The sequence below is a fragment of the Narcine bancroftii genome, chromosome 2 (genome assembly GCF_036971445.1).
Source record: "Narcine bancroftii isolate sNarBan1 chromosome 2, sNarBan1.hap1, whole genome shotgun sequence".
Classification (NCBI taxonomy): Eukaryota; Metazoa; Chordata; class Chondrichthyes; order Torpediniformes; family Narcinidae; genus Narcine; species Narcine bancroftii.
The window spans coordinates 55,989,819-56,017,197 of NC_091470.1; the positions used below are offsets into that span (position 1 = coordinate 55,989,819).

General features: G+C 38.8%; 1 protein-coding gene across 5 annotated transcripts in view; it reads left to right on the forward strand.

Moving 5' to 3' along the window:
• akap6 (A kinase (PRKA) anchor protein 6) overlaps positions 1 to 27,379 on the forward strand; it is a 427,053-nt gene that overhangs the window by 31,985 nt on the left and 367,689 nt on the right. For all 5 annotated transcript variants that reach the window (XR_011351260.1, XR_011351262.1, XM_069916733.1 and 2 more), the window contains exons 2-3: positions 21,027 to 21,154; positions 22,692 to 23,005. Coding sequence is in view for 3 of the 5 variants with exons in the window: in XM_069916733.1 (XP_069772834.1) it covers positions 22,694 to 23,005 (312 nt within the window). In the remaining 2 variants the exon portion in view is untranslated. The remainder of the gene's footprint in view (positions 1 to 21,026; positions 21,155 to 22,691; positions 23,006 to 27,379) is intronic.

Genomic DNA, 27,379 nt, shown 5'->3' on the forward strand with positions numbered 1-27,379 from the left:
CTTCTCAACCTTTTACCCCACTGCCTTTACTCATTGTGCAGGACTTCATTCCTGACTCTCCCTATGTCATTTGGTTAGGAACAAGAGGTTGTTCACCCTCCCCCTTGAGCATGTTCTCCAACTTCTCTGTGACACCCTGCACCTGGGAGGCAACACACAATCCCAGCATCTCTCTCACAGCCACAGAACTTCTTGTCTATTCTCCTGTGGCCGCAGAATCTTCCATTTGTCCACCATTATCAAGTCTCCTATCACTTTCACCCTGCCTGCGCACTTATAACATATAACCATATAACAATTCACAGTACGGAAACAGGCCATATTGCCCCTTCTAGTCCGCACTGATTTACGTGAAACTCCACTACCTCCACCTACCTACTCCCTTGCCCATAACCCTCCAACCTCCCTCACATCCATGTACTCATCTAACTTCCTCTTAAATGACAGAATTGACCCTGCTGCAACTACTTCTTCCAGTAGATCATTCCACTCAGCTTAAGGTTGGTGCATTATACAAGCGAGAACAACTCTTTTCTTTTAAGCCTCAGAGCCAGTCTGGTGTCACTGACATGATTGCAGCTGCAGCAATCATTCTCCTCAATAGAATCCAAACCAGTATACCTATTGGTGAGGGGAGTGGCCACAGGAGAACCCTGTGACAGAGAGAGAGAGAACTGGGTTTCTGCAGCATGGTAAGCTGGAAGTTTGTTTGAAACCCCATTTTGAAGACGAGTTGTGAGTTCAGCCTGTTCAAAGCCCTTGTGGTCCATACAAGAGGAGATGGCTGGCTGTATAATGTTTTGCCTGAGATAAGGGAAATAGAAAAGGAACTCTGTGGTGACTTGAATAAAAGAGGCCATCATCTGGAAAACACTGATGGGGCAAGTTTCTTCGGCAAGACACTGAAGTGGCTGATCAGAAGGAATCAGTTTGTGTGTGTCCAACAAGCAATAAACCTCTCTCTGAAAACCGACAAGAACCTACCTTCCTTTTCAAGTACTAAAGCCTGGTGAAGATTCATGGATGTTAAATTCTGTGCACAGTATAAGAATTGCTTAATACCAGTGAATTTGGAGGAGTGAGAAGTGAGATTGGACTGTGAATCAAAGAACTTTTCTGAACTTATGTACACGTGCGCTTAGAATTAGAAGAGGGTTAAGTTTATAGTAATAAATTAAAGTTTGATCCTATTTTTATGTTTAAAGAAAATTAGAAGTAACTTTTGTTCAGGTAACCACTTGTCTCAGTGAATTTCTATTGCTGCTGGGTTTTGGGGTCCTCTGGGCTCGTCACAACCCTGTACTGTCCACTTACACCCATTGCCTCTCCTGGTGGTCACTAATTATCTGCTGGCCAAGGATTTGCAGGAAATAATTCAGAAACAAAAATTGAGCTGGATCAAATAAAGGCAGAAAATTAAATTGATTTAATGTAACAATTGGAGGGTGTAGCATTTAGGAAAATATAAATAATATGATTTGATAAATACTTATTAATCCAATAGGGGCTTGGAAAGTAATTGGAAGAAAAAACTGCAGATGTTGGATGCTGTAACAAAAATAGAAATTGTAGAAATATTCAAAAGATTATGCAGATGCATGAAAGTGAATCATGAGTCAACATTTCAGCTCAAAGATTTAGAAAGCATGGAATAAGCCTATATATAATGGGGATGAGTCCTAACTGATAGAGATTATTGTTGTCGGTGGTAAGATGCCTCGAGTTGGTGGGTGCCTTGACCGTCCACGTGATGTCCATTATGACTTGTCTCCTGGCTTTTGCAAGTTTGGCTGCTGTATCTCCTCGCTTCCTTTTGAACTTTGTTGATACAAAATAACTAGTTTTAAAAAATTTGCTTCAGTTATACATTGTTTATTCAACAACTGATTTACATAGCTTGAATTGTTAATGTGCTTTCCTGTTGACAGTTCAGAATGAATGTGATTTAAATAGATGAGGAACTGCAGGATTTGAATTGGTGATTTATTGGTCATCCAGGCAAAAATTGGAGAGGCAGTCTGGTGTCACTGACATTGTCTGTTAGACACAAATTTGATCTGCTGTTTGCTGTTAGAATGCACCCTGACATAAAAATGAAAGCACAAGAGCAGATGTCTCAAGCCTGTCTTGTCCTGTATTCAAGTCAGGGATGACATTCTTTTGAATTTCATTCTCAATTGCATCCCCATTTCCATTGGTGTGTCTCATGCCCCATTTCCCTTGGTGTGTCTCATGCTTTAAATCCACAACCTTCTAAGAAGGATGGTTATTATAATTTTTCAGTGTTGGACATATTTTTCTGTCCTGGACTGGATATCAGGGCTTTTGGATTTCTGTGTAATTTACAAGATCATGGGAAGCCTGCTGTAGTTCAATACCAGGAAGGGCCCAACCACTGGGAATGTGACTGGAAAGTGATGCCCAGCTGTTGTCAATGAACAATGTGAAATTCTTGGTGCTGGTGTGACTAGAGACCCAGAAATTCTTTTGTGTTCTGTTCATGGTCTTGTCCAAAGAAATTTAGCATAAAATCTGGTGTGCCAATGCAAACATACAGTGATGCCAAATAAGATATACACATCAAAGTAAGTCTTAAGTAGAACGTTGAAGCCTGCTTTTGCAAAATTGAAAGGCTTACTTGGACCTTGACCATTAAATCAGAATACATTTTACTTTCTCTTTATCTTGAGCCCCCTTCAATCAGTGACATTCTAGGACATCTTTTTCTCCACAACCATCCTGCTCCCTGCTTTCTACTCCTATTCCTCACCACTCAACTCCAGACTGATGAGTGTCCAGAAACATCTCCAATATCTGACAGTGATGATCTCTTTTGAAATTCCCACCATCTTCACGACCCTATCCCTTAACCTTGGAAGTCAATTTCCTTTGCTATCTATGACCTATTCAGAGTGGCAGAACTGGCATAAATCCACAGGATAGAATGTAACTAAAAACACAGTTCTAGAGAAACTCAGCAGGTCAAACAGTGTCCTTTATATGGTAAACGTGAAAATACATAACTGATGGTTGGGCTTGAGCCTTCATCAAGGTAATTCATCATGGGATAGAATGTTACTGGCTTGGGCTATATTCTCCCTTGGGCCTCTTGGGAGGTAAGAGAGGGAGTAGTAGCTTTACAGTCGGACAGTTTCACGTCAATTGAAAGGGAGGACACTGCAAAGGGAGTGTCTTCTGAGATAGTGTGGATTGAATTCAGAAATAGGAAGAGAACAAGCACTGTACTAGGAGTAGTCTATAGGCCCCCAAATAGTCTTGGGACACTGAGGGACAAAGAAGTAGGTACATTTTGGGATGGTGTAGGAAATACAGGATTGTTATTATGGGAGACTTCCCTAATATTAACTGACATTTCCTGACTGCAAGAAGGATAGATGGGGTTGAATTTGTCAGGTGTGTTAAGAAAGATTCCTGACACATTATCAGCCAACGATATGGATAGTGAACCTGGTCAGGTGGGGGAACATTTTGCTGAGAGTGACCACAATTCCCTGAGCTTTAGCAAGGCTATAGATCAGGATTCTTTTCTTTGGCTTGGCTTCGCGGACGAAGATTTATGGAGGGGGTAAAAAGTCCACGTCAGCTGCAGACTCGTTTGTGGCTGACAAGTCCGATGCGGGACAGGCAGACACGATTGCAGCGGTTGCAGGGGAAAATTGGTTGGTTGGGGATGGGTGTTGGGTTTTTCCTCCTTTGCCTTTTGTCAGTGAGGTAGGCTCTGCGGTCTTCTTCAAAGCAGGTTGCTGCCCGCCAAACTGTGAGGCGCCAAGATGCACGGTTTGAGGCGATATCAGCCCACTGGCGGTGGTCAATGTGGCAGGCACCAAGAGATTTCTTTAGGCAGTCCTTGTACCTTTTCTTTGGTGCACCTCTGTCACGGTGGCCAGTGGAGAGCTCGCCATATAACACGATCTTGGGAAGGCGATGGTCCTCCATTCTGGAGACGTGACCCATCCAGCGCAGCTGGATCTTCAGCAGCGTGGACTCGATGCTGTCGACCTCTGCCATCTCGAGTACTTCGACGTTAGGGATGTAAGCGCTCCAATGGATGTTGAGGATGGAGCGGAGACAACGCTGGTGGAAGCGTTCTAGGAGCCGTAGGTGGTGCCGGTAGAGGACCCATGATTCGGAGCCGAACAGGAGTGTGGGTATGACAACGGCTCTGTATACGCTTATCTTTGTGAGGTTTTTCAGTTGGTTGTTTTTCCAGACTCTTTTGTGTAGTCTTCCAAAGGCGCTATTTGCCTTGGCGAGTCTGTTGTCTATCTCATTGTCGATCCTTGCATCTGATGAAATGGTGCAGCCGAGATAGGTAAACTGGTTGACCGTTTTGAGTTTTGTGTGCCCGATGGAGATGTGGGGGGGCTGGTAATCATGGTGGGGAGCTGGCTGATGGAGGACCTCAGTTTTCTTCAGGCTGACTTCCAGGCCAAACATTTTGGCAGTTTCCGCAAAGCAGGACGTCAAGCGCTGAAGAGCTGGCTCTGAATGGGCAACTAAAGCGGCATCGTCTGCAAAGAGTAGTTCACGGACAAGTTTCTCTTGTGTCTTGGTGTGAGCTTGCAGGCGCCTCAGATTGAAGAGACTGCCATAAATGCAGACAAAATGGGGAATTTTTTAATTGGGGAAGGGCGAATTATGATGGGACGAGGTAGGAACTAGTGAGAGTAAAATGGAAACTGATGTTCAAGGGTGAAAACATAGAACTAATGTGAAGGAAGTTTAGGATCCACTTGCTGGGTTCAGGATAGTTTTGTCCCACTGGGACAGGGAAAAGATGGGAGGAAAAGGGAATCATGGTTAACGAAACGGATGGGGCAGCTAATCAAGAGGAAGAAGGAAGCATACATTAGATATAGTAAGCAGGAAACAGGAAAGGCTCATGAGAAATATATGGTAGCCAGGAAGGAGCTTAAAGGAGTTAGGAGAGCTCGAAGATGGCATAAGAAGGTCTTCACATGTAGAATAAAGGAGAAACCCAAGACATTTTATGTGTACACGAAGAACAGCAGGATGACGAGAATGAAGGTAGGGCTGCTAAAGGATAAACGAGGCAACTGTGCCTGGAGGCGAAGGAGGCTGGGGAGGTCCTTTGCTTCAGAGGTCAGAGTAGAACAGGCTTGTGTGCTGGACAATATTGAGATTAAAGAAGAGGAAGCATTGGATCTTCTTAAAAACATTAAGATTGATACATCCCCAGGGCTAGACTTGATATACCCCAGATTACTGTGGGAAGTGAAGGAAGAGATACTTGGGGTAGTGGCTGTGATCTCTGAGTCCACTTTGGCTATGGGGGGTGGGTGGGGGGGTGCCAGAGGACTGGACAATGTTAATTATAGTCTCCTTGTTTAAAAAATGGTAATAGGGAGAATCCTGGGAGTTACGTCAGTGGTGTGCAAACTATTGGAGAGGATTCTTAAGGATAGGATCTATAAGCATTTGGAGGAATATAGTTAACTCAAATATATTCAGCATGGCTTTGTGAAGCGAAGGCCATGCCTCATGAGCCTAATTGAGTTTTTTGAGGCAGTAACAAAGGAAATTGATGAAGGTAGAGGTGGTCTATGTGGACTTTAGTAAGGCATTTGATAAGGTTCCCCATCAGAAAGTCATGAGGCACAGGATCCATGAAATCTTGGCTGTGTGGATAAAAAAAATTTGGCTTGCATATAGAAAGCAGAGAGTTGTAGTGGAATGAAAATATTCTACCTGGAGGTCACTAGTGACTAGTGGAATTCCACAGGGATCTGTTCTGGTACCTATGCTGTTTGTGATTTTTATAAATGACCTAGATGAAGAGGTAGAAGGAGGAGTCAGTAAGTTTGAGGATGAAATGAAGGTTAGAGGAGTTGTGGATGGTGCTGAAGGTTGTTGTAGGTTACAAAACAGAAATAAACAGGATGCAGATTTGGGCGAAAAAGTGTTCAATCTGGATAAGTGTGAGGTGATGCATTTTGGAAGGACAAACCAGAAGACTGAGTATAGGGCTAATGGTCGGTTACTTGAGAGTGTGGAAGAACAGAGGGACCTTGTGATCCAAATCAATACATCCCTCAAGAATGACACGCAGGTTGATAGGATAGTTAAGAAGGCCTATGGGATGTTGGGCTTCACTAAAAGGGGGATTGAGTTCAGGAGCCAAGAGGTCATGTTGCAGCTGTACAAATCTCTGGTGAGACCTTACTGAGCGTATTGTGTTCAGTTCTGGCCACCTCATTATGGGAAGGATGTGAAAGCTATGGAGAAGGTGCAGAGGAGATTTATCAAGATGTTGCTTGGATTGGAAAATAAGTCTTATGACGCAAGGTTATCAGAACTGGGACCTTTCTCTTTGGAGTTTAGAAGGATGCAAGGACACTTGACAGAGGTCTACAATATTAAGAGAGGCATAGATAGGGTGGACAGTCAGTGCCTTTTTCCAGGGCAGGAATAGCAAACATCAAATATGTACAAAGTGAAGGGAGGGAAGTTTATGGGAGACATCAGGGGTAGATTTTACACAGAGAGTTGTGGATGCCTGGAATGCCTTGCCAGGGATGGTGGTGGAGGCTGAAAATTTAAAAGACTCTTAGATAGACACATGTATGGAAGAAAAATAGAGGCTTACGAGAGAGGAAATATTCAGTACTTTTTTTAAGGAATATATGGTTCAGCCCAACATTGAGGGCCGATAGGCCTGTACTGAGATGTTCTATGCTATATGTTTACATTTAGGTGTATTGGTGTCCTCATACCAGACTGATGCAGCACACTTACCTCCATACATCTGTAGAAATTTACCAGGGTTTTCAATGCCATACCAAACTTCTGAGGAAGTAAAGGCATGATGTGCTTTCTTCACGATGCCATTGGTGTGTTGGGTCCTGTAAATATCCTCTGAGATAGTGACTCCCAAGAACTTAAATTTCCTCACCTTCTCCACCTCTGATTTCCCCCAATAATTACTTGATCGTACACCTCTAGTTTTCCCTTCGTGAATTCAACAATCAGCTCCTTGGTTTTTGTGACATTGATTGCGAGGTTGTTGTTGTTCAGCCAAGTTTTCAATCTCCCTCCTGTATACTGACTCGGCACCCCAACTGTGGAATCATCAGTGAATTTATAGATGGTGTTGTCATACCGTACCACATAGTCATTGGTATATAGTGAGTGGACCAGGGGATGAAGAATGCAGCCCTGTGGGTGTTCCAGTACTGATGGAGATTGTGGAGGAGATGTTCTTACCAATCCTCACTGATCTGGTTTGGAGGTGACAAAATCCAGGATACAATTATATAACGGGTGTTGAGTTCCAGGTCTTGGAGTTTGGTGATCAACTTTGAGGGGATGATGGTGTTAAATTCTGAACTGTAGTTGATAAAGAGCATACTATTGTATGCATCTTTGCTGTCCAGGTGTTCAAGAGCTTTGTAAAGAGCCAGTGAGGTGGCATCCTCTGTAGACCCATTGCTACAATAGGTGAATTGTAACGGATCCATGTCACAGCTCAGACAGGAGCTGATATGCTTCAACACCATCCTTTCAAAACACTTCATCACTGTTCTTGTGAGAGCCATTGGTTGATAGTTGTTTAGGTAGGTTACTACACTCTTATTGGACACCAGTCTGATTGATGCCTGTTTGATACAGGTGGGTACCATGTCCTGCCAGAATGAGATGTTGAAGATATTCATGAATACATTGGCAAATTTGTCAACACAGATTTTTAATACTCAGCCAAGTACTACATCCAGACCAGATGCTTTCCTTGGATTCACACTCCTGAAGGCAGCCCGTACATCATCCTTGGATATGCACAGAAGAGGATCATCATGGGACATATGGGTGCGCATTGGTGGTTCTTCCTTGTTCTTATGGCCGAATCAGTCATAGAAGGCATTAAGTTCATTTGGGAGTGAACCTTTGCCATCTCCTACTGCATCGAATTTGGGCTTGTAATAGGTTATATCATTTAGACCCTGTCACAGCTGTCGGTTGTCCTTTTTAAATTCTATTTTCGTCCAGAAACTCCACTTCGCCTGGAAGATGGCTTTCCGAAGGGCATACCTGCACCTGCTCTACTGATCTGGATCTCCTGGCTTAAATGCCTATGATCTGGCTCTTAGCAGGTTCAAAATTTCATTGTTCATCCAAGGCTCTTGATGGGGAAAACCCAGAACGATTTAGTGGGGACACACTCATCCACAGCTGTTTTGATAAAGTCTGTGACATTCCTGGTATAATTATTCTGATCCTCAGCTGAGTTCTTGAACACTGCCCAATCTGCTGACTCGAGCAAGTCCTGTAACCATTCTTCAGCCTCCTGCGACCATCTTCTAGTTGTCCTGATCTCTGGAATTTCTCTTTTAGGCTCTGTCTGTATGAAGGCAGAAGAAGCACAGCCAGGTGATCCAACGTGTCAAAATGTGGTCTCAGGAAAGAGCAGTAGGCCTTCCTTATCCTGGTGTAGCAGTGACCAAGTGTTCTGCTGAAGCAGGTTACATGCTGGTGGTAGTTGGGCACTTTTGACTGATGTGGTTCAACAGATATAAAAAATATTTTTTTGTTGTACATTTGGAAGTAGGTGCTTTGGCCCACCATTTCCATGTCAACCATCAAGAACCCATCCATGCTGTTCATAATTTTTTCTTTTCATATCCAACAAGAAGCATTTGTTTAATAGGTAGTTGATTTTGGTTAGTTGATTTATAGGGTTTCAGGTTGTCAAAAAGACAGATCTCTCAATGGGAATCCTGAATATGCAGTGTCTATTTTCTGAAATATACAGGCCCTATTGGCCCACGAGCCCAGGCTGCTTAATTGCACCCAATTGATCTACCCCCCACCCCCCCCAGTAAGTTTTTGAACAGTGGGAAGAAACCAGAGCATCTAGTGCAAACCCACACAGACATGGGGAGAACATTCCTTTCCAACAGTGCCAGATTCAAACCCCAGTTGCTGGGACTGTAGCAGCGCTGCGCTAACCGTTCCTCCACAGGCTGTTAGTTCAGAGAGGTAGTGACGACCCTCATCCCCTTCCATACTGCCCCATTCCTCACCTCAACAAATTCTCAGCTACATCATTAGGTTACAAAATCTCATGATCGGAGAGGATATTGCACATCATTGCAATACTGAAGGTCCCTGGTAGCTCTCAGTTTATAATTTAATTCTTTGTTGATCTCTCTTCGACAATCCATCTGCAATTTTAAATTTAAATTTTGACATACAGCACGATAACAAGCCATTTCAGTCCACAAGCCAGTGCTGCCCAATTACTGCCAATTAACCTACAACTCTCAGTACATTTTGAAAGGTGGGAGGAAACTGAAACCCTCAGGGGAAAACCCATACAATCACTGAGTGAATGTACAAGCTTCTTACAGACAGTGCAGGATTTGAACCCTGGTCCCGATCACTGGTGCTGTAAAGGCATTGCGCTAACCGCTATGCCAACCATGCTGCCCAATATTTCTTGGAGTGAAATATTTAACAGTATTTGAAATTTAAAAGACTTATAAGCTTGATAAGTTTGATCAAAGTTCATTGTAGTGGTTTGTAATTATAAAGAGTTCACATTTTCCTATCTTTTTTTTTGCAATATGGTCTTTTGAAAACTCCAATGTGTTTTAAAGTTATGGTTGCTGAAATTGAATGGAAGCTGTTTGTAGAAGATTCTGTTTTATTGTTTTTATTAACGACAGAAAACAAATCAAGTCAGTGTGGATGGGCAGTTCTCTGTATGGTGCTTCAGTTAATCATACTGAGTAGCTCTTCCTTCCAGTGGAAAAGGTTCAGGCTGATTAACAATCGTCACTCGATTGACAGGAATGAAGAAAGCTGGGACTCTGAGATTTACTGGCTTAATAGATCCATCTTTCACTGTATTATGCTGGTCTAATCGGCCTGGTAAAGGAGGCCAGCTGCTTTCTGACAAAGATTCTTCTTGGCTTGCTATTACATTTGTCATGATTTGAGCAAATGGACAGCATCAAAGAATAATTTCAATGAAAGGAGATGTTTTCAGTTGAATATCTACACTGGAAAATTAGGTTAAACATTTTCATAAAGAGAGGCAGTTAATATTTCTGGTTTAAATTTTGTTTTCTGCTTCCATAATCTAAATCCAAGGGAAAATGTGCTGTTCTCAGTTTATTTTGGCACATTGCTTCAAATGTGCTCTGTGGAAAAAAAATTAATAATTATGTAGATAGATATAGATAAAATTTGCTATGTAACTTACAAGGGTGTAATAGCAAGAAAGGAATGGAATGTAAAGAGAGAGAGAGAGAGAATTAGAGGGAGGAGTTTAACATTCCTAATGGATTCTCCTACCATAAGCAGATAAAGTTGATCTTCTATGAAGCAGAAGGTGGAAAATAAACCTGCTTTGTTCTTTTTGCTGAGAATTTTTTTTCACATTTCTTTCAGCAGACAAATGAGCTTTGAGAATAGTTACGAATTACATTGGAATCACAATACATGGGATTTCATTTTAAATGAGTATCAAAGATGTGAATTTCAGGTTCCTTGATGAGAGTCGTGCATGACATCGAATTTCTTTAATATACCTTACATGATATCTAATTTTAGAATGTTATTTTACAATTGTAAATCATATTTTATTCTCCATTATCACTTGAGCACAATCTCAGACCTCCCAATTTCAGAAAGAATTGTGAGGATATGATTCCCATTCCAATTGCCATGAAGGTTCCAAACATGCCTCTGCTCTGCATCATGGGCTTGCAATTTCCACTCAGCAGCTACCGGCCCCTCAGCCTCAGCCAGAGGCAGGAGAAGCTGCCAAACACTGCTCCAGCTGCTTCAATCAATGCTTCTGCTGTATTCATTATTAATTAATGTACTGATATGCAACTTGCTGAGGCAGTTAGCCGAGCACACACTTTTCATTTGTGCAGTTTACGGGAACCAATCGAAGGACATGGGTCAGTGGGTTGTAAAGGTCAGAAATCTGAAAATCCCTTATAGCAATTAATTGAACATTACTGTTGTGATAAGAACAGCTGTGTTGGGAAATACTGAACTCTGCTGTGGTAACTAGATTTTTTAAAAATCCATTAGGCCAATGAATGGAATGTTACTAGGGAAAGCGACTACTGTAGTGTATATTTGCTTATTGCATGCCAGAGAAAAAAATAGCCTTGTTTTTAGGTAAATGTTAGCTGTGAAATATAGCAAATCTTTACAAGCAATTTATTTTATAATTATGTTCTTAAGATACATTATTTTGAAGAAGGAAACATTGAGAGACTGTAACTCATGTCACCTTCATGGTGTGACCTGATTATCCAAATATTTAGTGACTAATTAAACTTCTAAATGCCAAACCCAGTGACGTATGTATCTTGATTTTTGACTATATTCAGTGATAATTCCAAAACCTATATTTTAGTGGAATCCCATACTGTGTAATTTATTTGGATTATGTAATTGCTGTTGTTTATGCCTGTCATTGTTTCAAATGTTAATCTTTTGTTACTTGACTTAATTTGTTTATAATCTTTTCTCAATTATTTAAAACTGATTTGTATGTCTAACATTATTTATAGGGATTTTTGATTGTAAACTGATAGTTGTACCAGTTCAATTAAAATTGTTAATTATTTTATACATATAGATGTTTAACTTGAGATGTAAATGCACAAGTAAATTGGGATTAATTGTCTTGGAGTATATATTGCTATTTCTTTATTTTTGTTGCTCTGTTTTTGACCAATTTGAGGAATTGCATTTAATTGTGGGTGGCTCTTGTTTTATTAACTTTTTTCCTTTGTGGATGATAATTTGAATGCCTTTGAATCTCTCTCTGGAACTGAAAGCGATTGCGTGATTCGATTGTTTTTTTTTGCATAAATACCTCTATTCTTATTGTAATAGATTCACTGTACAGGAACGCCACTGTTTTTAGTAAATTTTAGTAAATTCAATTAAAAAGAAATGGCATATCAAAGGGATACACAGCTTAAATGGCTGAAAGATGGTATTAAATATTTAGGGATCTGTGCAGATAATAATTTGAAGACTTTTTATAAATTGAACTATTTATCATAACTTAAAAAGGTTGAAGAAGATTTTTAAAAATGAATTAATTTACCAATAACTTTAGTAGAAAGAGTTAATTGTATTAAGATGAATATATTCCCAAAAATACAGTATCAATTTAAAACATTACCTATTTTAGTACCTCAAAAATTTTTTCAATAATTAAATAAATGTATAGGGAAATTGCTCTAAAAAGGTAAAATGTCAAGAGTCTCTATAGAAAGGTTAACATGGGAGATATGAATTAGGAGGCTTATAGCTTTCTAATTTCAAAAATGATTACCGTGTGGCACAAATGAAGTTTTTTTTCCATCTTTTTGAAAGAGAAGACAAACCAGCATGGGTTAAAATATAAATGAATAAAATCGGAGTGAGAAAAGCAGAAGAATTGATATATAAATTGGATGCAAAATTGATGGTTGGAGAAAAAGAAACACCATTGTTAAAACATCTGATTAATATATGGAATAAAATAAATGATGAAATTGGTGTAAGAGGACATATATTGCCTGAAATGCCTTTGACCCAAAATTCCCTTGTATCCTTTTCAAATGACGATTAATTTTTTAGATATGTGGTTTTGTTAGGGGATTATAAATGTTGAAGATTTTTATGAAAGAGGCCAATTAATGACATTTGAACAAATGAGAAATAAATACGGATGACCCCAAAATACTCGCTTTTGTTATTTCCAATTGAGAGCATATTTGAGAGAAAGGTTAGGACCAAACATGTTGCTGCCTGGCTGCAGTGAAGTACAAATTCTTATTAGAAGTGGAATTGTTAAGATATTCTACAATATGTTCTTTATTACAACTATAAACTCCTAAACATGGAATTCATATATCTAGTCAGAGGTGGGAACTGGATTTAAATACCACAACTGATGAGCAAAGATGGGCAGACCTTTGTAGAGATTGTATGACTAATACTATTAAGGTAAGATATAGATTAACATGAAAAAACACACAGATTCTGCAGAAACTCAGCAGGTCAAACAGTGCCCTTATGTAGCAAAGTTGAAGATGCATCACCAACATTTTGTTGCCCTTCATCAAGGTGTGGGGGGGATATGAAAGATGTCCGACCAAAAGGGGGAAGGGAGGAGTGGGTGTGGTGAGGGTGGGAGATGATAGGTGGGGGGGGGGGGAACACTGCAGGAAGGGGGAGAAGTCTAGGCAAGGTGGAGAGAGAAAGGAAGTGGGAACTGGAATAACCTTCCCTCCAAAGAACTCATTAACTATCCAGTGCACCCTCTGTGGCCTTCTCTACATCGGAGAGACCAGTCTCAAACTATGGGATCGCTTTGCCCAGCACCTCCTCTCCGTCTGCAACAAAAGCGACCTCCCTGCAGCCAACCACCTCAACTCTGAGTTATGCTCTCAAGCTCACATGTCTGTCTATTCACCTTTGCTACATAAAGGCACTGTTTGACCTGCTAAGTTTCTCCAGCATTTGTGTGTTTTTTTCACTTTACCATGGTGTCAACAGAATCTTGTGTTTTACCTAAGGTATAGATTAGTTCAGTATAATTTTCTACATCAGTTATATCTTACACCTCAAAAATTGAAAGTAGATTGAAATCAGACTTAGATCAATGATTCAGAGGTGGTGTTTCAACTTAGTCCTGTTCCAAGGTAAGAACCTTTTGGATGGACTTAGGAAACTTTTTGGGAACAAGTTACAGGTAGTGTATTTCTGCAAAACCCAGATTTATTTTTATTAGAAAATATTAAAGGAACAAAACATAAACTAAAACTGTCAATATACCAATTAGAATTTGTTAAAATTGCATTAGCAGTGACAAGGAAATGTATTGCAGTCACTTGGAAATCAGATATGTATTTGGGTATGGCTCAATAGAATGCAGAAATTCAAAGTTGTATTCCTTTGGAAAAAATTACAAATAATTTAAGAAATAAATTTGCATTCTTTTACAAATTTAGCATTGATATACTCAATATTGGGTTTAAATTTATGATATTGTACTTCCTGTGCCTCTAGACCTGCAAGAGTTTCCTCTGAAATGTATTAAAATATTTTGTTTAAATATGTATGTTACATGATATTCCTCTGTGCAATCTGAAAGTTTCCTTTTTCCCTTCACTTTATATAACTATATTTTATTTTCATGTTAACCATTATAAGTTTGGGGGAGGGAGGCTTTTGGAGGGGGGATTATATACCATCATGTATGTTGTTTTTGGTTGTTTCTCTAATTGTAATTAGTATTAATATGTCAAATTTTACTTCCACATGTATAAAGACAATTTTAAATCAAATATTTAAAAAAAAATGGCCAACTCAGCTTCTGGAAATATTCAATTATATTTTCATTTTTAAATTTCAATAGTTAGTGTACAATATACCTTATGTTGGCCACTTCTCTGTCACAGTCTGGATTTCAATGAGAAACAACTGTGCTTGAAAAAAGGTGTCCACAAGGATATTGCAAACAACTTTTTTCATGTTGCCTAATAACGATGATGTCTTCACTAATCTCATTGAATATATTTCAGATAAAACCAACCATCATGGAACTGTCACATAATAGAACTGAAGGCGATGGTTGAGATTGAATTTTTAAAAAATATTTTATTTAAAATTTTTTGACCATGTATGCAGTCAGTTACAAATTTAAAGAGTACAAGAGACAAAAATATTCTAGTATTTACTCCATGATGGTTATACCCCAATCCCCACCCACCCAAGAAAAGATCCCAAAGAAAAAGATGTGGATATAGAAAAAGAAAAGCAAGAAACATCAGAGTGGATTGCTGAAAAGTGCTGTACACTCCACGGATCATAAATTATATTCTATTTATTTTTTCTTTGGGGAAGATCAATGCAGGTCTTGAGGGCTAGGAAGAACACAAATAAAGATTTACGCATGAGATTTGTAAATATGGGTGTCAAACTTTAAAAATGTCATACTTATTTCTTAAATTATGGGTAATCTTCTCAAAGGGAATACAGCTATGCATTCCCATGTTCCAATGTGCCATACCTAGATGAGAATCAGACTTCCAAGTAACTGCTATATTTTTTCTGGCCACTGCCAATGCAATTTTAACAAATTCTGTTTGATGTTTGGATAGTTTCAGTTTAAGTCTTTTATCTATAATATTCCCCAGTAAAAATATTTCTGGGTTTTGTGGAAATTGAATTCTTGTAATCTGCTCTGAGAAATTTCCTAAATCTACCCAAAAAGAGCTCACTAGAACTGACCAAGTTTCAAATAAATTTCTTGTAGGAAGGCCACGTCTGCTCCTATTTTCTTAATATATGACAATATTCTCTTTCTCTTCACTGTTCAGTTTATCCCATTAACATTAAAACTTGCATATTTCACTGTTATTCATCTCTACAGAGGTTTAACACAGTATCTGCATGTTCCCCCTTTGCCTCTCCACTTGATTCTTCCAATAAGTTGCTCAATCTTTATCCTCCATGATGAGGCACATACCTTCCAGCAGTCCAAGCAGAAAAGGAATATAGTTAGAATAAATATATATATATATATATATATATATATACATCATAGCATATATAACATACATCAAAGTTAGAACCCCCCACCCCAGTGTTGTTAATATATAATGTACAACACTATCCCCTCCATTGTACGGGTTGTGGTGATTGCCACAAAAGTACACAAGGTACTTTGGAAATCAGGTTCCCATTATCCCTAACCCCTCGAAATATTCACTAATCATTCTTTGTATACTAGAGTTGTATCTGAAAATAAAAAGAATAAGAAAACACATAACATTATCTTGAATTAATCACTCCAGTATAATATTCAGCAATGTTTCCATAAACTCTGCAGCATACTTATAGTCCGAAAAAAAAATTCTCTCACTATCCAGTAGAATAATCTTCAAAGATGCTGGATAACGCAACACAAATTTGTGTCCATTTTGCCAAAGGGAGTTTATAACTGGATTAAATTCACATCTTCACTTCAATAATGGCGCACTTATATCCATCTAGAACAATACTCTGCTTCCTTCAAGATCAAGTGGACCACATCTTTCTTTTGCTCCTTCTGCAATCAATATAAAGGTTATGTGAAGAAGATTGGGCAATGGGGCTGAGTCTAAAAATGAATCAGTTCGTGATTGAATGATGGGGATGACTTGATGGGCTGAATAGCCTATTTCTGATCCTATGTCATAGTCATATTCTTCAAGATATTTTTCAGTTTGAATAATCTTTGTCATTTACTGATGAAAACGTGTAGCAAAGCATGGTCTTATGAAAGGGAAATCATATTTGATAAATTTGCTGGAAATTTTTGTGATGTAACAACAGACTGGATTAAGGGAAACCAGCAGATGTAGTATATTTGGATTTCCAAAAAGAATTTGATTAGATGTCCCATAAAGGATCACCAAGGACACAAAGAATCCACTAAGGGACATAGGTAGATTAAGTTCGTGAGCAAGGAGTTGGTAAATGGAGTCTAATGTGGGAAAATATCAGGATACTCATTTTGGAAGGAAAAACCTTAAAGAAATTATTATTTAAATAAAGTAAGACAACAAAATGTAACAGTACAAAATGGATCTTAAGATTCCAGTACACGTATGTCAAAAAAGTAATTAGGAGGGCTAACCGAATGTTGACCACTATTCAAGAAATGTGGAGCATGTATGTGGGGAAGGTTTCATGGCCAGGGAGAGAGTGAGATTACAAGATTATCATTCTCAGTTTTAGTCTTTATATATTTTGAAATTGTGAAGTTCTTTCCTGGAATGAAGGGAGTTGATATATGATGAAAGTTTAAGTAGATTGGAGCTTTTCCTCATAGCTGTAAAGAAAAATTGAGAAGTTAGAGAGTAGTGGTGGATGTGCTTCTCAGGCTGGAGGCTAGTGATGAGCAGTATGCCTCAGAGATGGGTGCTGGGACCATTGTTGTTTGTCATCTATATCAATGATCTGGATGATAATGTGGTAAATTGTATCAGTAAGTTTACTGATGACAGAAAGATTAGAGGTGTTGTGGACAGTGAGAAATGTTTTCAAAGCTTGCAGAGGGATCTGCACCAGCTGGAAAAATGGGCTGAAAATGGCAGGTAGAATTTAATGGTGGATAAGTGTGAAATGTTGCATTTTGGAAGGACAAATCAAGAAAGGACATACACAGTAAATGTATGAGGACTGAGGAGTGTGGTGGAGTAGAGGTAACTGGGAGTACAGATACATAATTCCCTGAAAGTGGCATCACATGTATATAGGGTTGTAAAGAGAGCTTTTGGTATATTGGCCTTCATTAAAAAAAAACGTATTGAGTATAGAAGTATAGAAGAGTATAGAAGATGTTATGGTAAAGTTGTATATCAATAAGATTGAAAGAGTGCAGAGAAGATTTATGAGGATGTTGTCCAGACTTCAGAAACTGAGTTACAGGGAAATGGTAAATATGTTAGGGTGATATACAACCCCTTTTAAGACAACCCACCTCCGTGGTATCATCAGCGCATTTGTAAATGGTGTTATTGTTGTACCGAGCTACCCACTCATATGTGGAGACCGAGTAGAGCAGGGGGATACTGTGGTGCTACAGTAGAGATTGCAGAAGAGATGTTCTTACCAAACTGCATGGATTGTGGTCTGTAGATGAGGAAATCCAGGATCCAATTACACAATGGGGTATTGAGGCCTAGGTCTTGGACTTTGCTGATCAGTTTTGAGGGGATGATAGTGTTGAAAGTTGAACTGCAGTTGATAAAGAGCATCCTGATGTATATACGGTATTTTATTATTATACAGTACAATTATTGGTACCGGCACCTTTAGATAGATGTTGGATAAGTGAATTTCCCAGTTGCATCTGCCAGATGCTTGAATTTTGGTTAACAAGAATTTTACTGTACTATCACTTTTTGGTATTATGGTTTTTGAAAGATCACATTTTAAAACTGAAGAGATATAATTTAAAGAAACCTTCTTTGAATTCTGACAATTTGTCTGACCCTCACTAAGGCTGCTTTTAATGAGAAATATGTACCTCCTGGTTGGATTTCTACTTTCTCATCCTAGATTTATGCATTTTGTTTGCTTAAATTTAGGGAAGTTAAACACAGAAAGTCTGAGTCAAACCTTAGTAACCTCCAAGGGAATGATAGAATGAGGGTGGAGTTTCTCCAGCTTAAAGCAATGTGGGTGAATGTGGCGAATGAGGGACTGTCATTAAAGTTTTCCCTAGATATATTTTCAGGATCCATGGGGTAAGAATTCCACAAAAAATTACAGTCAGATGGCCCATTCTCCATGCTGTTTTATTGAGACAGAATACATGATACATCATTTACATTGGTCTGGAATTTTGCATGATTATTGGCTCATGTTTCAGATGAAAATTAATAATTTGTCATGAGACAACTAAGCAAAGATTTGGGATCCTAATGAAAGCGAAAGTATTTGCCCTTAGGCAATTTGAATGGAAATACTAATCAATATGGGAGCACATTCCCAACTTTCTTTACATATTAACATGGATAATTTCATCCTTAAATGAACAGTGTTTACATCTGTTAAGCTCGTATAGCTTTGAAAACAGCTACTGTACTTAACTCGCTTTGTTTCAACTATGTTTGACGTACACCATAGATTTATAAGTGCTCTCATTGTCAGACTCAAGATAATGTCTTCCATCAAGATCTAACTTGGCTAGTTCATTTCTAATGAGCTTATTCTCAATCATCACCAAAGGTATTGTTGATAGTGCTGTCAAACAACATGTACTCACCAATAACCTGTCCGCCATTTCCCAATTTGGGTATTGCTAGGATGACTGGACTCCAGATGTTAGCAAAATCTTGGTCTAAACATAGATTAAAGGGTTGAATTTCAAAGGTGGTGAGAGAGGAAAAAAAAATAGTGGTGCTGCCAGAACTGCGGACTCAGGGAGAGCGGGTAGTGGAGTCAAAGTGCTCCCTCAAAGGGACCTACCGCCCAGTCTGACTAGCGGCGATCAAGTAGACGTATTGAACAACCTGTTAAAAGAGCTGATGGTGTTTTATTTAAAAATTCCATGACTGCAGTGTCTGGTCCTAAAATGGCAGAACCTGCTGGAGAGTGTCTCATAAGAACAGGGACTTGAGAGGATACTGAAGGCAAGATGAGCTTCCAAAGGGCCCTGATGCTAAAGGCTTCCTTGTCATGTAATAATTTTTAAAATTAGGAAGCTGTAATCCTCCTAATTTATATCTCCATGTCTCCTTTCTAAGGAGACTCTTGACATTTTACCTTTTCAGATGAATTTCCTTAAATATTTATTAAATTCTCAAAGTGCTTTACAGTTGATTGGGTATTTCCAATGTAGTTACTGATGTAAGATAGAAAAAAATGGCACTAATGTGTACACAGCAAGCTTCAAAATAGTGCAGGAACAGATAACATGATTTTAAGATGTGTTTGTGGGATTACCCTTTTTCAAAATAGAGCCATGGCATTTATTACAGTCATCTGAAAGAGCGGATGATTTAATATTTCATCCCAAAGATATAACCTCAAGTAATGTACTGCTCCCTCAGTACTGCACTGGAGTGTTTATATTTTTGTGATCAAATGTTAAGATTAAACTTTGAAGCCATAATCTTTAGACTCAAAATGTGAATAACCGAGCCACACTCACATTTTTAATTTACTTTGCATTTTTTTGTGGTTAAAGCCTTCATGTTAATATTGAATTTTGGTTATTGCCAATTAATCCAACCACATTGAAAATTCGGCAAGTATTTGCCTAAACATTTGTTCCAAATAATAATCTTTGAAAAAGTAGCCACACAAAACAATTTCTGGAGCTACCTCCTTCATGTTGAATTATTCTATATTTGTAAGTTAAATGATCCAGTAATAACAGGAGATAGATATCACTGGACAAAAAATATTTTCCAAAAGGGTTGTTTCCTGAAAACAAATTGTGGATTATGGTAAACAACTTCATTCTGAACTCAAAGATAATTTCTGATTGCTATATCACATAGGAATTTAGAGAAACATTAAATTAACTTTTATTGAATGTTGAATCACATAATGATGTTGACGCATTGCGTTAGTTCAACTGACCTAAAAATATTTTGCCACTGATTTTCATTTGTACTCAGCATCTGATGTCTCTCATGTCAGTCTCCAATAATAGTTGGTCAGCATTGATGGATTCCAGTTGCCCTAATACTGCTTTTCCTGAAGCATATACTTGCCATAAATGTAACAATGTATTGCAGCTGTTACGACATTGATGAGACATTTCTGCTGCATTGATGCTTCCTGAAAATAATAAATGCTCTTGTTAAGTACATTCACTGTGCTATTGCCTGAAGAACATGTGCATCAAAATGCATTCAATCTATATCAATGTAATGCACAGCATCTGTATATGAGAGCTGCCTGCATCTATCCTGATTAAGCATGCCCAGGGCCAAGGACAATATTTGCATGGCCACTGCACTGGGAACATACCCAGGCATGCTTGGACTGACCAAAACAGCTGGCTTTGAGGGCAATATACTAGTTGACAAAATATGACAGGAAATCCCAAAGATAGGTTATATCTAAAAAGTAGTATGTGATTGGAAAGTGTTAAGGTGATTTTTTTGTGATCAGCAGCTAAAATCCATAAAATCCAAAAGTGTTCAGGATGAAAAAACTTCATTGTTCAGTGTGCTTTGGAGTGATAAGAAGGAAATAATCTGTCTTGATGCTATCTTGAAATTGTCCTGTTATATCTGATTTTCATTAGGTAATACCTCGGCAGTTCTATGGGAAGCACTTTTTAAATTGAATGTGTGGCGGTTTAAGAAAAGTATAAAACATCAGTTTAACACAGGCCGTCAATTTCCACAAGTGACTGTCAATAAGTTGAAGCTGTTATGACATCTGTAAAATAGAGAGTATTACATTGAACTTGCCTCTTTTAATACATACTTATTTATTGCATTTTTCCATTGCAGGTACAAAAGCATCAAGACCATCCTGACAATCTGTCGAAATTGTGAGGAATAAGTTGATATTCCAGATCAAAACTGAACTTTGGATTCAATAAAAATCCACAGATGGTTAAAGAGGCAAAAAGTTGAAGGTAGGGAGATTGAAAATATGTAATAAAAAAGACCCCAGGAGCTGTAAGTGTGATGGTGGATTGCACTTAAATAAACAGGGCAGAGTGAAATAAAGGCCAAAATGGTGAATGACGGTAGATTGAAGTGTTGTATATCCTGTAGTGGGGTGTTTCTCCCAGTTTATCAACTGATGATCTACATTAAAGAAAATTAAGGAAGCATTTCTAAAGGGAATCCAGAATTTACTCATGTTAACAACTATTTACTCTGTTGGATTTCCTGCAAGAAATAATACTTCTAATACTGTCTTGAAATTCTTTGACACAGCCAAGAATTTCCAAAATATACTAACACATTCTCTGAAATGTCTAATTTGTAAAAGACAGCCATCCAGAAAGTAGACAGATGCAAATACTTAAGTCCAATGACAGGCGAGAGGAAATTTGATTACCTTCAGTATACCCGATAATACAAGTCTTAATGTGAGTGTTTAGGTTTAAAAAAAATAATGCTCATATATTAGCCAATAAATGCATTCTTTTCTGAACCCAGCCAACAGGTTCTCTGAGATCTAATCCATTTCCCCATCTCCTCCAATATCCTACATTGCTCTGTTGCACTGATTCGGCTTGAACAGAGATTTGTTTCAATAGGTTCTACACTCTAAAAACTTTGCATAATTAAATCTATGCTTCCCTTTAATTTGGTTTATAATGTGCATCTTTTTGTCACTTACTTGCTGACCAATAAAATTAATCTATCAGTAATTATCCTCCTTGAACCTTTCATAATTTAGGAGACCACCACAAGGCAAATTGTTGCAAACTTCTCTCTGTGGTTACTTTGCCAACACATGCATTTTACAGTGAGGAATTGATGAATCATGATTGAGGATGGAAACACTGCCTGATCTTTCCTGCAACTCAAGTGCTCTATAGTCAACTAAGGTGCTGTGCCTGTCATGCCCCTGTTAATCTGACTGAGGTCATATCATTCAAAGTTACTTAGAAATACATCATGGCTTTGTATTATATGAGTGCACTCCATTGATATTGGATTATTTTATTTTCAAAAGCATTTCATTGTATTATCTTGGGAGTCCATTAATGGATAATAACATTATGAGGCCCTCTAATCTCATTCTGACATAGTTTATGTGAGGTTGACACATTCAAAGAGTTAAGCCACAATGTTTATGTTATGTTTTCACAGTAAATTATTTAGGAGTACAGAAATGCACTTGAACTCCCTTTATTGAGTTGTACTCTTTTTCTTTCCTCTTTAGATGTTTTGCAAAACATAGTTGCAACATATCCCATGAATCAGATTTTGTGTGGTACATCATGGCATGTTTTGTGCCTAAATATTTTTCAGAAAGCATTAAAAAACTGTCTTCAGATGAAAAGAAATTGAATAAAACTGAACCAGTTAGCTCAGATTCAAATCAACTTTAGTTAGATTTTGATTTAAATTAGCATTTGAATTTATTTTCTTTGGAATATGAAATTGCTTTGATCTGAACTCAAAAAGATTCCCATGTGGCTTTAACCCAAACAGCCATGAGTATCGTACTGTCCCCCATGAGGAGCCAACAGCTGGATGCCACAGCTACTGACACATCTCCCATGATCACAAACATGACCCCGCTAGAAGAACCAGAGGATGAGAGAAGGATGAAAGAATTTGATGCTACCCAGCGCTATGAGAAGCCTCCCCCACTTCACACTGGTGCAGACTGGAAAGTAGTCCTTCATCTGCCAGAAATTGAAACATGGCTTCGGATGACATCAGAGCGAGTTCGAGACCTCACCTACTCTGTGCAGCAAGATACTGAGAATAAACATGTTGATGTCCACCTGGTCCAGCTAAAGGTAAGGAGAGGAGAGGATATTTGCTCACAATACCAATGAAATGACACGTGGACTGAAAATAATTTATGTTATTTAATGTTTCTCCAAACTTGAATTAAAATATATTTTTGGTTGAACTGCAATTTCTAAATTCAGATAGTTTAACATAATTTGACTGTGTGTACATGATTATGAGTCTCTGAGATTGGGAATTAGATTAGCTATTATTGGTGCAGTACTACATTTTAGAAACAGCGATTGGCCCTGTTAATCAGACATTTCAGAATCTATTATTTTGATCTATTTCCTCTAAGAACCTTTGGTTCTGACTTTTTTTTTCTCCTGCCCAAGGTCAACTAATGAATCTCAGGGAAAATTTTATATAGTTGTTTGCAATCTGCAATAAAACATTAATTAATGATATTTTATCCAATGTTAAAATCAAAAGAAGAGCTGGAATATTTGATTTGTCAGTGAATGCATGGATTAATTTAGAATATTTTTGAGTTATAAAACTATAAAACATTGCATTGTGTGGAAAGGGTTCATTTTTGGGTACAGCGGGCAAGTGAGTCTGGGCACAGTACACGTGATTTATGAAAACAGTACACAGTAAAAAGGGCTCTGAGGCAGGCCCAAGGAAAAGACAGTTAATCAGCTCCAATGCCTACACACAGGTTAAGCTAAACAAGTTCAAATACAAGTAGCTTCTCTCTCACACACACACACACACACACACACACACACACACACACACACACACACACACACACACACACACACACACACACACGCACGTTGAAGTTACTGGTTTGCACCCAACCTTGGAATCCCGACTGAGGGAAGGGGCTAAGTGACAAAGGAGTGTGCATGAACCCTCACCCAGTTCAGGAATAATGACCCATGGGCAGGGGGTTCTGACTCCTGATGAGTTGCCCTAACTGGCTCCTAAGGGGAAGAAACTCAGGCTCTGACCCCAAGTAAATGGAAGACTGTGGCTACAATGTTGCTATCTTCTGGGTGCCAGAACCTATCTTCTAGGTTGGCCTAAGGGTTGCTAGCCCCTTACCTATGTTCCTCTTGGGATGGTGTCCACCGTGGCGACAATGACCCGGAACGAGTGCAGAACTTGACCATAATGGCAAAGAGAGTGAACAATGGTGTGGTCAGGTTTAAATATTCCACTCTGCTGAGCAGCGGCTGTGATGTACAAGGCCAGTCAATGACAGTGCATGCTCCAGCTGGTGGGCAGGTAGACACCTGATTTGCAGACTGGAGAGGCTAGGTGGTGCCTAAGGGATGATGGGCAGTTCTGTGTGGCTTATGATATCTGAGTTATGGTTATCTTTCCAATATATCAAACATGGAACCTCTTATTTTGCCCAACTCATCCATGATGACTACTGCCTATCTGAGCTAGTCCCATTTGCTTGTGTTTTGTCCATATTCCTCAAAATTCCTTATTCACGTATCTGTCTAAATGTCTTAAATGTTGTAATTGTACCCACTTCTACAGCTTCCTCTGGAAGATCATCCTATGCATGTACCAACCATTGTATGAAAACATTGCCCCTCCAGCCACTTTTAAATCCTTCTTCTCTCACCTTAAGACTATGTCCTCTAATTTTCAACTCCTTTACCCTGGAGAAGAGACTATGACCTTATCTATGCCCCTCATAATTTTATATACCATTATAATGACAACTTTCAACCAGCTACCCTTCAGTGAGAGAAGCTTAATAATATTCTTCTGATAGCAGGGTGACCATGACGGCACAAAATATTCCAGAAGTAACTCTACCAGGACCTTTCTCAGGTGTAGCATGATGCCCCAACTTCTGTACTTGATGGGGATTGACAATAGCATGCCCTGTGCCTTCACCAATCTGACACTGTGTCGCTGTTTTCAAGGAATTATGTAGCTGTACTCCTGGGTCTCTAAGTTCTATAACACACTCCAGATCCTACTGTTTACAGTGCATGTACTGCCTTGGTTTGACTTACCAAAATGCAAACCTTGCACTGATCCAAATTAAATTCTATCTGGCATTCCTCAGCCAAATTATCCAATTGATCAAGATCCCATTATAGTCTTGGATAACCTTATTCACTGCCCACTGTAGTGCTAGATTTAGCATAATCTGCAAACTTACTAACCATGTGATCTGTATTCTCATCTATATTATTAATATGAATGATAAACAACAGTGAACCCTCTACCAATTCCTACTGTCACAGGCATCTAATCCAAAATCAACCCTCCTCTACCACCATTTGAGTCCTATAACCAAGCTTATTTTATATCCCATTGGCTAGCTCAATCTGGATCCTATATGATCTAACCTTCAAGACCAGTCCACCATGCAGAACCTTGTCAAAGGCCTTGCAAAAGTCCATATGGACAATGTTCGCTGCCCTGCTCTGATTACTCTTCAAAAGCTCAATCACATTCATGAGAACAACTCCCCACACACAAAACCTTGGTTACAATACTCAGTAATTTTCTCAAGCACTATGGATGACGATATATTTTGCCTAAGATAGCCTATTTAACTAAATTTCAGACATTAAAACACACTCTCACTGTTGTAAACGCCAGTCTAATGTGTATATCCAAAGCCTTACTGCACAGAAGCAAGCATTCTAATCATACTGACCATAAAATATCAATTTATTTCAATTCCTTTTTTACCAGCAAGGCAATGGTTTCTTCTTTTCTGTTGGAATTGTAAACTCTGATACATTTTATGGCACCACATCTGAACCTCCTGCCTGCTCTCTACTTTCATTAGTAGGATGCTTTGGACTAGCCTCAATCCCGCTCCAGACAACCGAAAAGGAAAATGAACAAATTGCTTTTGCTCTTTTTTTCATTTGGTTTAAATAACTGTTAATTAGTTGAAAAAGTATTGGAAGGTGAGGAAAAAAATCAGTTTAATGTGTATAAGATATATGATAAAATATTCAGCACTATATTAAAGAATTTGCCAACCCAAATGTCGTCTCTTGGAGACATGCTCTAAAATCACAGGATTGGTTTCCATCAACATTCCAGTTATTGTTGTACTGTAATTCATTATTTCATCGATGAGGTAGAATTTTGGTGATCCCTGGCACATATGTACATATCCAGCCAGAAAGCACTGTGCTTTAGTCTTCTGGGATTCATGCCCTTTGTGTGAAAATTCAATTAGAAAAATTAAATTAAATGAAAAGCCACAAAAAATGGTGATTGCTGGAAATACTCAAATAGGTCAAGCAGAATCAGGAGTTATTTTTGGTTCAATGACCTTTCATTAGATTTTCTGGAAAAGTCAGAAAGCAAGATTTAAACTGCAGAGATGGGGGTCATGGAGAATAAAGAGATTGTGATTTGATTCAGACAAAGAGAGATGAAATGAGGAAAAGGTGAGAGGGCAATAAAGGCTTGTACATTGCAGATGGTCTGTCCAGAGGAGAAATAGGTAGTAGATGAATGAGAAAAAAAAAACTATAGAGGAGCTGTGAGATACAGAACATTGTTACCTGAAATACTGAAATAGGAAAAATGTTGGATATGCTCAATAGGCCAAATAACATCCATGACAAGTTCACATGGGTCAGTTCTGAATCCAAGTAGAAAGGTATGTTATCTGAAATTGTTGTTGTGATTGAGCCCTGAGGGTTGAACATGCTTATTGGAAAGATTTAAAGCTGTTCTTTGAGCTTCCATTGGGTTTAATTGGAAATGTGCCAGAAGCCCAAGGCAGAGGGGTGAAAATGAGAGTGAGATGGAGAATTAAAGTAAGAGGCAGCTGAAACCTCAAGGTCAGATTGAGTGGAGTTATTCTATAAAGTGATTACACAACCTTTATCGAGTCACACAGCATGGAAACAGGCCCAACTCATCCATGAAGGCCAAGGTGCTTTCCTGGGCTGATCCAATTTTCCTACTCTTTTCTGTATTCTTCCAAGCCTTTCCTACCCATATATCTGTCCAAATGTCTTTAAAACAGTGTAATTGGACCTACCTCGACAACTTCTTTTGGCAGCTTGTTCCACATACCCATGTCCATTGAATGGAAAACCTCAGGTACCCTTTAAATCTTTGCCCTCTGAATAGACTTTTTCACACCGCAGATGATCAGTTACCCTACTTTGTCCTGGTGAAATTCTCAGGAATTCAGAACCTCCTGGGCTTTTCACACTGCGGTCCAAATTCCTGGGAATTTGCCCTCCCCAGCAATTTATGGGGTCACACCCCTAACCGATGATGCGTTACGTACTCACAGGAGTAAGAGTAAGTCCCCCCTCCCCCACTGTCCATGGCTCACCCACCCACTCTTCCCTCCACCCCCCTCCCAGCCACCCATCGCCTGCTCCCCCCACCTCCATGCTTTGGTACATCGTAATGGT